This window comes from Crinia signifera, chromosome 11, assembly GCF_055691185.1.
Source record: "Crinia signifera chromosome 11, ASM5569118v1, whole genome shotgun sequence".
NCBI lineage: Eukaryota > Metazoa > Chordata > Amphibia > Anura > Myobatrachidae > Crinia > Crinia signifera.
This window is the reverse complement of record NC_139227.1, coordinates 29,264,437-29,277,914: the sequence shown is the minus strand read 5'-3', so window position 1 is coordinate 29,277,914 and position 13,478 is coordinate 29,264,437. Positions and strand designations below refer to the sequence as shown.

Below are 13,478 nucleotides of genomic sequence, written 5' to 3'. Positions count from 1 at the left end.
TTACATACATGACAGCAATAGAAGCGCAGGTAAAGGAAGGGTACACACATGGCAGCAATGGAAGCACAGGTAACGGGAGGGTAGACATGCCAGCGATGGAAGCACAGGTAAAGGGAGGGTAGACATGCCAGCGATGGAAGCACAGGTAAAGGGAGGGTACACACATGGCAGCGATAGACGCGCAGGTAACGGGAGGGTAGACATGCAAGCAATAGAAGCGCAGGTAAAGGAAGGGTACACACATGGCAGCGATGGAAGCACAGGTAAAGGAAGGTTACACACATGGCAGCGATGGAAGCACAGGTAAAGGGAGGGTACACACATGCCAACGATGGAAGCGCAGGTAAAGGGAGGGTACACACATGCCAACGATGGAAGCGCAGGTAAAGGGAGGGTACACACATGGCAGCGCAGGTAAAGGGAGGGTACACACATGGCAGCGACGGAAGCACAGGTAAAGGGAGGGTACACACATGGCAGCGATAGAAGCGCAGGTAAAGGGAGGGTACACAAGTGCCAGGGATGGAAGCACAGGTAACTGGATGGTACGCACCATGCCAATGATGGAAACACAGGTAACTGGAGGGTACACACATGCCAGGGACGGAAGCACAGGTAAAGGGAGGGTACACATGCCAACAATGGAAGCAAAAGGTAACTGGAGGGTACACACATGCCAGCAATCTATAGCACAACATCCTGTGACAGCCAGACGGAATTACCCTTGGGGGTAAAGGTGGCCATACACACGCAGATTTATCTTCAGATCTGGCTGGTTGGAACAAAAACATGGTTATGGATGAGAGCAAATGACAGTTGACCATTTGCTTGGAAACGCTGGAAAACTGACAAACTGTCACTCACCCATAACCATGTTTTTGTTCCAACCAGCCAGATCTGAAGATAAATCTTACTAGTGTATGGGCACCTTAACACTTGTCAGCCCCCTTGGAGGGAAGCAGGGATCAGGTCTTACCTGCTAGGAGGGATAGTGGCAGCAGCAGCCAGAACAGAGCTGCACACAGGACCTGTAGCTCCATGTTCCGGTTTCCAGCGCCGATCAGCCCAGGGGCAGAGTGATCCCACGTGGAGGGTACGTGCCTATAGGGGTCCCCGGCAAGCCATTCCAATCCTCAGTCAGGAGCAGTCCACGTCCGGCCCCTGCATGAGAGGCGCTGCTCCCATTGAGCACAGCAGCTACAGGAGGACACCTCTGATTCGGAGTGACACCACCTCCTCCTCCTGGGCTCTGTGTGTAGCTGGTGAGGAGTAATTAGTTATGATGAACTGCTACCAGTCTAGGACACTCCCCACTTACTCAGCAGCAGCATGGGGCTCCCCCTCTCCTCCATGTAACTCCCCCAGTCCCCACACACTGCTGTTATATAGGACCAGTCTCCTCCCTTTGTATTTCCTACCTAAACTCTCCCCTTACTTCCTTCCAAATAAAGCAACACCCACACCATGCTCCCTGCCCTGCAGGGTGAGGGGTGCAGGGGGCACTGCCCAGCAGACACCACCACCCTCACTCACATCAAGTGAGCACTGACTGCACTCAGGCTCTGCCTCTCTCCCCTCCCTCTCTGCTGTCATCACACTCAGTTTGGAATTACAGAGGTCTCCTGCCAGCAACTTTGGCTGAGTGCAAGATGAAGGGTACCTGAGGCTCCAGAAGGGGGCATCCCACTGCTATATATCCGCAGGTCTGGTGCCTCCTCTCCAGCACAAGCAATGCCACACAGTGCCACCTGTCCTTTCACTCTCTTGCTGCAGAATCCTTCAGTGCCATGCCAGCCTTACCCCCTAACACAAGGCTGCCTGCTGAGTGCCCATGCATGCAGAGACAGGTACAATCCTGTGTGTGCCAGTGCCACCAGCCCTCATGAACCCCTTCCCCTGACCGTGTGCTGTGCTGTTACTCTTGGCTCCAGAAGGGTTTTTTGTATATTTGTTTTTCTTTTTTTTTTTTTCCTTGTGCATTTGTAGCTGCTTCAAGTCCCCTTAAGAAAGAAGCTAAAATATTTGTAAGCGGCGCCACCTTGTGTCCATTATCCTGTACTGCTCTGTATTTTACATAATGCCAGATCTTGTGATGCATGTTCAGCAATGATATCAAAATCATGTGAACACAATGGCCTTCTTTATTTATTTATTTTTGGTACTATTTAACACAATAAAAGTTCCCTTTCTGCTACTCCTGTTGGCGCGTATCTGCATTACTGCTACGGTCAAGTTACTCTACATGACAAAATGTCTTTGAAACCCTTTTAAGATCAAACTCTTGGCATAACAGGAGTTGGGCTATTTGTTTAGCGTAGTATTACCAGTGTTTGCACAAGTTTTATTGAGTTACTGGCACAGCATATCAAAGGCCAGTGCCTGCACAACAAGGCCACCAATCTGCCCCGCTGACGACACTTGTCCTTTGACTGTGCCCCTTACTGTCCCTCCACACACAACAATCAGATGAGAGGCACACGTATTGTCAAGAGGTTGGCAAGCGCTCAAACGGCCAGAACAATGCAGGGCTGTGAGCGGCGAGTCAGAGGGACAGAGCACAAGATCACGCACTAGTGAACAGCATGTTGCACGCACTGATACATTAACTCCTCAATGGACAATAGCCGAAGTGCTAATGAATTCTGCCATACAGGGTGTTACGCTTGCGAGAGTTATTATAAAAAAAGTGTTGCATTTTCTTATCGATGTTGTGAAGTATTTTTTAATTCGTGTTTGGATTTGAGGCTTAAATGCCTATTTGCAGGGTCACCGCATCTCTCTTGCCCAAAATCGATTTCACAGTTCAGGTTGTTTTGGGACCACAATCTTATAACATCAGCTTTTCCTCCCCCGAATACCTTTGTAGAACCGGAACTGCACCTAATTTATCAACTATAAATAATGCTGGGATAATATCGTAAAATTAATTTTGTGCTGTTTTATGACTTGATAATGAGTGTAACAAACTTCAAAGAGAATTCCTGCCACTATAAGCCGTGGAATTCTGCAAACGGGGCCTAAATCATGTTACGCTATGGCCGATGTTCACGCAACTGAGCAATTATCGTCAGACTGCGATCCTGCTCGGAACTAAGATTTTCTGGAAACGTGATTGACAGGAAGTGACCATTTGGAGGTGGTCATGGGGATTTAGGGAGAGTGGTTGGTAAAACACAGGCGCCATTTCGAGGGGGGGGGGGGGGCATGTGTCTGCTGATGGCTGCCAGCTTGGGCATGCAAAAAGATCAAACACCACGGGTTGTGGTTTTGTAGAATTCTTGCAATACTACAACCCAAGCTGAATTAGGCTAATTAACAGCTCTGTAGCCTAGAAAATCACTATTGCAATTCTGTAGAAATATGGATTAGGCACACAATATGTAATTGTGTTACAGAAATGCAGAAAATTTAGTATCCTGATTCAGGATACAGAATTCCTGCTGAGAAATGGGGCAGATATTTTGTGCATCAGTTTCAATCATCTCTAGTCCCCTCTGTAGAATTATTTCTGGTACTCTTTACTTAGTTGGGCGCCCATCGCGGTGATCACGGGCAGTACATTAACGGCCGCGACACCCGCGATCACCGCGATTTCCCATAGGGTTCAATGTTAAATTTAGTGCTGCCTGCGATTTTACATTCAATGCTTCAATGGCCGCGATTTGGCCATAGGAATCAATGTTAAATGGGCTACAGAGCCCAAATAGGCACAATTAACACTTAAATGTCCCCCCAAATTTGTAACGCCACCCCACGATCCACGCCACGCTTAAAAAGAAAAAAAAACTGGAGATGTCTTAACAAATCTCTCACTTTCGAAAACTCTCATCCTATTAAATTTCATTCATTGTCCCCATTCCCTAACTGACTTTTATTTATTTTTGTGGTATAAGATCCAGCTTATTTCTTTGTAGACATCATTAGAAATGTTACCATGTGTATACAGTCCCTGCTTTAGCCCAAACTTCCCCTGTCCCTATTTTCATCAAAACAGTCCTTGTTTTGGGGGCAGTTGGATATATCTGCCCTGAATAAGGAATGCAGGCTTACCTCTAGAGGGTTATTTTGGTTCACTCCTTCTGGCAAATTCCTTCTTAGATGGACAAAACAATGTGCACTGCAGGTGGGGCAGATGTAACTTGTGCAGAGAGAGTTAGATTTGGGTGGAATTTTACTTCAAAGTGAGATCTATATTGCAGTGTAAAAATAAAGCAGTCAGTATTTTCCTGCACAGAAACAAAATAACACACACAAATCTAATTCTCTCTGCACATGTTACATCTGCCCCCCTGCAGTGCACATGGTTTTGTCCATCTAAGAAGAAATTTACCAGAAGGAGTGAACCAAAATAACCCCCCTAGTTAGTGGTTTTGGTCTTAAAATCCATGTGCGTATTATATATATATTTATATATATATATATATATATATATATATATATATATATATGTCTAGTGTTCGTGAGTCTCTGAAACACTGCCATCTGCTGGCAGAGAGTGAAACTACATCTATTTCTCACACACATGCACAAACACAGAAGGTAACAGACTAGCTTTCGAAGCTTTTGCTTTGAGCGAGCTTACTAGTAGTACATATTAGGCTACATTGTGTACTGCATTGTGTGCTACGCTGTGTACTGCACTGTGTATTGCATTGCCTACTGCACTATGCATCGCATTGTGTGCTGCGATGTGTATGGAATTATGTGCTACATTGTGTACTAAGCTGTGTATTGCATTATGTGATGCATTGTGTGCTGCATAGTTTGCTACACTGTGTATTGTATTATATGCTGCAGTGTGTAATGCACTGTATGCTGCTTTGTGCACTGCATTGTGTGCTGCTGCTGCATTGTGTGTATCCAGAGGCATAGAGAGGGTGGCTCCAGTGGAGCTCAAGTTGTAGTAGCTGGGGAGGAGAGAGAGTGCACTGGTGCTGCCTTTCCTCACTCCTCCGCTGCCCCCCGGCAATCAGCAAGAATTCCCCGAAAAAAATATGTAACCCCTGGTAACGAGCATGTATGTCAATATATTTCTAGAATGTATGGCGTAGAAGCCTTACTGTGGGGCATCATTTGTAAGGGGCATTTTTGTGTCTGGGACATTAAATGATGTCAGCAGCAACTGTGTGTGGCATAAGAATAATATGTAATAGGAATTACAATGAGTGGCATGTGTAATGGGCATTACGGTTTGCATTGCATAATGTGTAGTGGGCATTACGGTTTGTGTGGCATAATGTTCAATGGGCACCATGGTTTGTGTGGCATAATGTGCAATGAGCATTACGGTTTGCGTGGCATATTGTTTAAGGGGCATTGTGGTGTTGCATAATTTGTAAGGGGCATTACTATAAGAAGGAAAAATGGCTAGTGGACATACCCTTGCTCCAGGCACCATGTTAACTAGCTGCACCTCTGTGTGTATATCTTATTGTGTTGTATATATATGAATGAATGAACTGAAGTGAACCAGAGGTCAGCAGTGTTCTCAGCATTATGGGATATACCAATTAAATCGCGCCCCTTCTGAGTACCCGGGCGGCCTCTCTTCCCCCAAAATCATTGAGCAGTGGAACATTCCTTTAGAGGCCGGTCACGTGGTTCGTTTTGCCCGCGAAATCTGAGTCCCACGCTGGGTTCTGTTCCGGGGTTGGGGCCAATAGCAGGGCTCGGCAGGCGTGACGCTGCGGACGGGGGCGGTAACCCTGACCGATTTCGCGCGTCATTCTCAAAGATCTCCCAGTACTATAGTACCTGACTACCTGGGCTAGCGTGGAGTAATTACAGGACAGCGGGAACCATGGCGCAGATGCGAGTCACCGATTTCTTTGCCCAGCGAAAGCAGCATGCGGCGGGGCAGCTGGAGAGCAAGAGGAGGAAGGCTCAGACCGTGTCCCGCACCGTCACCCGCAGCCAGAAGTTGGAAGAGTTATTGCGGCCACCACGCAGCCCGGAACGGGGAGCGGACAATGAAGCCCCGGTGTCTCTCCGCCCGAGCAGTAAGAAGCGGAGCCGCCAGGAGTCTGACTCGGAGGCCGCTCGCCTGGGGGTGCAGGGCAAGAGCTCCGCCCGTAAGAAGCTCAGACTACCGGAGGAGGAACCCCAGGTACAAGGCTTGATTCCAAAATCCGAATCCTCCCCCCCCCCCCCCTCCCTCACCTGACACCGTGTCGCCCCTGCCCCCACTCACTACCACTCTGCCTGCAACACTGCCCCCCGACTACCACTCTGCCTGCAACACTGCCCCCCGCCCTGTACATTGCAGCCACCACCAGTCGGGCTGTCCCTGAGGTTGTGTTCCGTCCCCGCCCCCCCCTTATCTGCCCAACACCATAATGCCACTAATGGACATGTTCCCCCTGCGCCCACATAACACTCCCACCTCTCTGACTACCTGACCTCACCAAAGGCTAATACCCTGCTTCAAACCATTCTGATCCCTTTCCCTGCTGCTGTGCTGTGCACCCACCCCCTCCCCAACTTGAGGCTGTGTCCTTTTCCCTGCTGCTGTGCTGCACCACCCCCCACCGGAGGCCAGGCCGCATCCCTTTCCCTGCTGCTGTGCTGCACCCACCGGAGGCCAGGCCGCGTCCCTTTCCCTGCTGCTGTGCTGCACCCACCGGAGGCCAGGCCGCGTCCCTTTCCCTGCTGCTGTGCTGCACCCACCGGAGGCCAGGCCGCGTCCCTTTCCCTGCTGCTGTGCTGCACCCACCCCCCACCGGAGGCCAGGCTGCGCCCCTTTCCCTGCTGCTGTGCTGCACCACCCCCCACCGGAGGCCAGGCCGCGCCCCTTTCCCTGCTGCTGTGCTGCACCACCCCCCACCGGAGGCCAGGCCGTGCCCCTTTCCCTGCTGCTGTGCTGCACCACCCCCCACCGGAGGCCAGGCCGTGCCCCTTTCCCTGCTGCTGTGCTGCACCACCCCCCACCGGAGGCCAGGCCGTGCCCCTTTCCCTGCTGCTGTGCTGCACCACCCCCCACCGGAGGCCAGGCCGTGCCCCTTTCCCTGCTGCTGTGCTGCACCACCCCCCACCGGAGGCCAGGCCGTGCCCCTTTCCCTGCTGCTGTGCTGCACACACCCCCCACCGGAGGCCAGGCCGTGCCCCTTTCCCTGCTGCTGTGCTGCACCACCCCCCACCGGAGGCCAGGCCGTGCCCCTTTCCCTGCTGCTGTGCTGCACCACCCCCCACCGGAGGCCAGGCCGTGCCTTTTTCCCTGCTGCTGTGCTGCACACACCCTCCCACCGCAGGCCAGGCCGTGCCCCTTTCCCTGCTGCTGTGCTGCCCCCCCACACCTGTTGCCATAATATCCCCTACACTACTGATGCCATATCCATCCCCAGCATCTGCCGTCATTTTCATCCCCAGCTGGCGTAGTCTATCTGCCAACCATAAAATGTCGTCCTGCCCACTTCTGAGCCTGTAGTTACCTCCCTTGTATTGTACTTTTGTATTGTTAAATTACAGTGAACTATAGCAAACGTTCTGTGACTAGGACATGAAAGCTGTGACCTGTGCTGCTAATGTGTACATATGAGATTCATGGCAGACTCCTCCAATCCCTCTACCTTATGTACAGAGTGGCTGATATCAGGCCATTACATTCACCTATTGTGAGAAATAACCAGGCAATGTTCTGTGTTCAGTGTTTCAGTCCATGTTCCAAAGCTGAAGTGCAGTGTGTGACTCCTCCGTCTCTGGGAAAGAAGATTAAGGACCTGGTTAATGTGTCCCTTTCTCCGAAGACTGATGGCTTGAAGAGTAGTCCGTGTGCGGCTGACCAGGTTTGTCTTGCAGCATATTTCACTCATTTTGTGCAAAAGCTACCAGCAGCATATCGCTTTAGACCCACAGTATTTAACTATTTACCTGTCTTAGCAGGGTCTTCCCCTGTGTTGCTAATGGCATAATATTGGCAATAAGATCCTAACTGCCATGTTACAGGCTGTGCTTGATAAATTACTTAGGAGCTGATTGGTCCTTTATCACCCTCCACTTATCTGTTAAGTCTTAATACATTTGGCCCACTGTGGGGTAACAGGCTTCCTATATTGGTGCTGGTAGAGATGGAAGGTAATGAAGTGATTGGTATGATATACCCCATACCAATCAATGCGTACACTGCTGTTCTGAGTCCATGTGTTTTTGGCTACATAAAAATGTCTTGCCTAGTTTTCCTGCACAAAGCCGGCAGTGGTAGCATGGAGTTTAAGATATTCATGTGTTAAACTGGGTACCTACCACGTGCAGAGTAACGCTGCATCGCACCCGCCATACACACTGCACCGTTACATGCTATTAACTACACTGGCATCTGCTGTGGAATCGTTTCATTGGATACGCAGCACATCCGATTGGGTGAAATGATGTTACTTATCATAGATAAGCTAAGCTCCATGTCTCAGCACTTTGGGGAAAAATCCTTGCTTCTGCATCATCGATGGTGGGAAACAATCTGCTCCTCCCTCATTGATGGCAATAGTATTCAACCTTGGTCTTAAGTTGGGTACACACTAATAGATATATCTACAGATGGATCGATCAGCGTGTTCTCTATTCACACTGCCTGATCCATCGGAACTGATATCACAAGTGGGCGGGTGTATTTGCAGGCACCCACCCACTGAGCTGTCAGTTACTTGCAGCTCCCGCTGCAGTTGTACAGGCTGTTGGCGGATCACCTGTACACACAGCACCATGCACCGATATACCGGGCATCCGCCGTGTTGCAAAGCTGACGCGATATATCTGAACTACGTTGTTCACAGATATTATCGCTCGTACACACTGGCTGATGGTGCATCAATATATTGTCTGTTTAATTGACCGACATATCGGCCAGTGTATGCACCTTTAGACCATAAACTATTTTAAACCATTGATGGCCATCCCTACACTACTACAATATATCATTCCAATCCATGTTGGGATGATCTTTCGTACAATATATTGTGTACCCAGCTTGACCGATGGTCATATTAACAGATCTACTGTATCTTGAGTTCAGAACTGTCCCTTGACTTAACTGCAACAGGTGCTTGTGGTGGTGCATGATTGTCTAATCTAACATCTGCAGGATGCACATAGATATCGTACAGCGTAGACCTACCTCTAAATAACGGATTTGTTTCCTATAGCTCCAATCCAAGGAGAATCTTGTGGCATTAAAGTCCCGGCTGCAGAGGATCCAAGAGCTCTCACAGAAAGTTAAACTACCAGCTGAACCTACCCAGGGCAAGGTTACCATCTCTGACCTGAAAGCAAGGCTTAAACGAGCTCAGGAACTCGAAACCAAGATCAGAGAGAAGAAAACTGTAGAGGAACAGCAGGACCTCCTGCAGACTGAGCAGCCTAGGGAGGAAAGGTAGCACCAATGCAGAGAACTGTTAATGTTAATTAAGCTATAAAAAAAAAAATGCAATTTCCTCCTACAAATTAAAATAGTCTTGTAAACTGCTACATTTTCCTGTTGTAGTGAAAAGGCGCCGGCCTATCAGCGGTACCATACACTCGCCCAGGATGTTCCCCCTGGACTGTTGTTGCCGTTCAAGTACAAAGTTCTCGCTGAGATGTTCCGCAGCATGGACACCATTGTGAGCATGCTTTTCAACCGCTCGGAGACTATCACCTTCTCCAAAGTGAAGCAGGGAGTCCAAGATATGATGCGGAAGTAAGTTGTGGCATTACGTTCCTACTTTTTTTTTTTTTTTAAATAGTGTTGCACTGTTTCCTATAATCTAACTCCTTGTCCTACAGGCAGTTTGAGGAGCGCAATGTGGGACAGATTAAAACGGTTTATCCAACTGCCTACAAGTTCAGGCAGGAAAAAAATATCCCAACCTACAAGGAAGGAATCAAGAAGTCGGACTACCAGCTCACTGTGGAGCCAATAGTTCCAGAAGGTGAGTGGATTTTATTTTCATCCAGACTCGAATAAGCTTTTTTTGTGTAAAAGTAATATGTCATGATGAAAGATAGGGATCTGGAGACTTAATGTTCTTGGGTAATATTGGTTTTTGGCATAAGTGACATTTTGGAGATAATCTCTGTGGGTCACTGTTCACCAAATGGGATATAAATGTCCCTGGGGGTCTATGTAGTGTGACAGTCAGTGGTGCACCCCTGAGTTGTGTATGTTTCACAGGGCAATTAGGAAAGTGAAAAGGGAACTCGGGTGGGGTGCATGCTTAATTCTATAAAATGTGGTTGCACAAAAGGCTATATGATGGCAATTTTCTTAGACTCCCAATTTGAGTTGATAGTTTGTCACTGCGTTAGTATCCAAGGTTTTAATCATAGGTCACTTGTATAAGGCTTACGCTCATATAGCATCTGTATAGATTCTAGTAATATTGTCAGCTTTCACAAAGATGTATTGGGTAGAGTGTGTGCATACCCCAAAAAACTAAACAAATGTCTTCAACTCTTACTATTGCAGCTGATAAGTTGGATGGTCGTCCTCATCTCACAGTAAGCTGCCTCCTGGACCGCAGGCGGAGGTTCCATAAAAAACTGATCAACGTAGTGAAGCTGCACCACAGAGTAAGTACTGCTGCGAGTACATGTTCAGTGTGCCTGCCCTAATCCTCTTTGCTTTAAAGAACAATTCAATAGGTTTTATTGCCGCCTTTAAAAAAATTGAATTTTTATCACTTTCTTTAGTCTTTCTTGGCCACGTTGAATCCTCCCATGGTGGTGCCTGATGACAAGTTGACCCGCTGGCACCCACGGTTTAATGTTGACGAGATACCGGATATAGCGTCAGCTGAGCTCCCACAGCCACCACACGTAGACAAGATGACCACAGCACAGGAGGTTTTGAACAAAGCACGTGGTATGACGCCAAAGGTGAGAGGTCATATTCTGAGTAAACTTGTTTAAAGATAATGCAGTTCTCAAGCGACGTCTGCTAGGAAAGATTAGCAAAAACTATTAGTTTCCCTCCACTATCTGTGCAGTCTGCTTTCGCTCTATTAAGGAAGTGAAATATGAAAACATTAAAGGTCTTACCTAATGTTATTGTCCCAAAAGACTTGTTGAAGTCGTTCTTGGCCACTCAAAGGAACCCATTCACAGAGGGGTATTCAAACCCCACCACTATTTCCAACAGGGAAAATAGTATCTGGCGTCTACTCAATGCTGTTTCCGACAGCATTGAAGTTTAAACTCGACAAAACAGATCTGACTTTCAAACCAGTCTGCTGTGGATTGTTGAGTTCACGCCCAGATCTTGCGAATCTGCAGCTGTTTTCACTGACACGCCCCCTTTTTGACACTCGACGGGCTGAACTTTGAATTTTGCCTGTCGAGCTGGCTGAAAAACTGGGCAGGATTCCAACAATCGGAATCCAGGATTGCATATCCCACATAGTCTTGTGCAGTTGGATTCATCTTGCTTCAGCTTGGACGCCTTTATAGGTAACCTAAACTGCATGCATAGTCTTGTAAAGTGTTTACTGTAGTAGATTCTGTTGTATACTGACCTTTTCTTGTCTCCATAAAGATGGAAAAAGCTCTTGCAAATCTAGCTTTGAGGACTGCAGAGAGCAGTGTTGCAGACCAGAAACCTGTACAAGAGGAGCCTAAACCTGTTATGTCCACACCAAGTGCCCTGAAAGGAGTGTCCCAGTCCCTGCTGGAGAGGGTAGGTTATGTTGAATCACATTTGTTCACTGGGGATCCCTTTTTGGGATGATTCTTTATTGAAATATTCAGACCATGATATATTCTGTATGTGTTCTTGGCAAAGTCTAGCTATTTCTAGTCCGAGGAGGTAACAAATTGTAGGCGTCTGTTGTACAAACATACCGATATTTTAAGGTCTCCCTTCCTCAGATTCGGGCTAAAGAGGTGCAGAAACTTCAAGCTGTGATGACTCGTAAACCCCAGCAGGAGGAACGTCTCCTCATGATGTCTAGGCTGCCCGAGTTGGCGCGTATTCTTCGCAATGTGTTTGTGGCAGAGAAGAAGCCAGCTCTGACTGTAGAGATAGTGTGCAACAGGATCATCTCCAGTTACCGTTCAGCAATGTCTCCAGGTGAGATAAAGCTCTCTTCTGTCTAGCTACAAACTGGAGGAGACACTGCGGAAAAGAGGTTGCAGCTTGTGATTGTCCTACTGTTACATCTTAGCCATTAATGGCTGACCTCAAGCAGTTGGCAGCATGTGGTCTATGGCATATGGGCAACCCTTGGAACTGCTAATACCCCTTTCAGACTTGCAAAAATATCCCGGGTTTTTCCACATGAACGCGCATCAACCCGGGATTTAGTGCAGTGTGAAAGGGTATTGGACGAATATCCCGTGTTCAGCATTCCAGGATCTCTACCCAGGTCCTGACCTGGGTAGAACCCGGAATCGACACGGGATGCGGTCAGTGTGAACGGGTATTCTGGGTCAGCGTGACCCAGATCCCGTTCACTGCAGTGAAAATGCACCGCTGGGAGGTGCTGACGCCACCCGCCTGACTTCATTCCGGGTCGGATGGCCAGTGTGAAATGGTACATTCCCGGGTAGTCTCTCGGGTTCCACAGTCCCTGGTATGACCTGGGACTGTGAATGGGGTATATAAGTGACTTTGAGAACAAATTCTATTTAGATTTATTTTCTTGTGGTTTGTAGCTCAAATGCTTGTTCATAGTTTCTGGAAGTAAAATATTCTCTTTACGCAGGTGACATGGAGAAACACCTCCTGCTATTGGTAGAGTTGATTCCAGGCTGGCTTGCCATTCATTCCATCAGACAGGAAACTTACTATAAGCTAAACAAGACTACGGACCTGAATGTGATTTTAGAAAATCTGGCTAAGAAGATGAAGGAAGAGGAGTCCCAGTGACTTTAATGTTCTTGGACATTTGTTTGGCTATTTTATCATGACTCTCGGGACCTGTTTTTATTGGTGTGCAATATATTTTTTTTTTTTAAATGGACAATCTTGGAAATTTCTGCTGTTCCAAATTTTATTCTCTAAGTTCTTTTAGGGACTAATCCTTATTTTATATAGTGCAAGTGGCACCTCGTGGAGATCTGACATATGTCTTAGTGGATCACTGTTAGACTTGTCAATTGGAATAAAAACTTAGTTTTTATTTTGCAGTCTTGCTTTAGTTGATTTTTATATCGGTAAAATGCAAGTTTCTTTCACGCTTTCATCTGAAATAAACAAATTTGCATTAAATAATCTTTTCATTATTTCCAGTCTGTTAGCAGGTCTCATGCACTTGGGCCTCAAACATCCAAAGGCTAAATATAGTATAAATGGAGGGGTGTGGCCTAACTTGAGAGGCAGCAAGACGTACCTTTACAGTTCTCCTGACCCTCTTTATTTGCCTTTTACATCGGCTTTTAGGGACATATCTTACCCAAAACCCTTTCCTTTAGTGCCCGCTTCCCCTGCGTTGAGAGCTGCGGAGCCGGGAGGTTACTAAGTGGCCTCTGCAGGTTGCAGCCTACAGCATGCTCTAAAGCCCCCCCTCCCTCAA

At 47.6% G+C, this 13,478-nt stretch overlaps 2 protein-coding genes across 2 annotated transcripts in view; one reads left to right on the top strand and one right to left on the bottom strand.

The window, feature by feature from the left end:
* PIEZO1 (piezo type mechanosensitive ion channel component 1 (Er blood group)) overlaps nucleotides 1-1,906 on the bottom strand; it is a 130,163-nt gene extending 128,257 nt beyond the window's left edge. The window contains exons 1-2 of the mRNA XM_083164977.1: nucleotides 1,661-1,906; nucleotides 977-1,259 (exon numbers count right to left, since the gene is read on the bottom strand). Of these exons, the coding sequence (XP_083021103.1) occupies nucleotides 977-1,040 (64 nt within the window). The 5' untranslated portion in view covers nucleotides 1,041-1,259; nucleotides 1,661-1,906. The remainder of the gene's footprint in view (nucleotides 1-976; nucleotides 1,260-1,660) is intronic.
* Nucleotides 1,907-5,689: 3,783 nt separating this feature from the next.
* Nucleotides 5,690-13,092, top strand: CDT1 (chromatin licensing and DNA replication factor 1). Its single transcript, XM_083164017.1, has 10 exons — nucleotides 5,690-6,106; nucleotides 7,644-7,781; nucleotides 9,135-9,361; nucleotides 9,473-9,667; nucleotides 9,754-9,899; nucleotides 10,436-10,539; nucleotides 10,660-10,845; nucleotides 11,501-11,641; nucleotides 11,833-12,034; nucleotides 12,669-13,092. The coding sequence occupies exons 1-10, from the start codon at nucleotides 5,801-5,803 to the stop codon at nucleotides 12,830-12,832; spliced, it is 1,809 nt and encodes a 602-aa protein (XP_083020143.1). The 5' UTR covers nucleotides 5,690-5,800; the 3' UTR covers nucleotides 12,833-13,092.
* The last annotated feature ends 386 nt before the right edge of the window (nucleotides 13,093-13,478 follow it).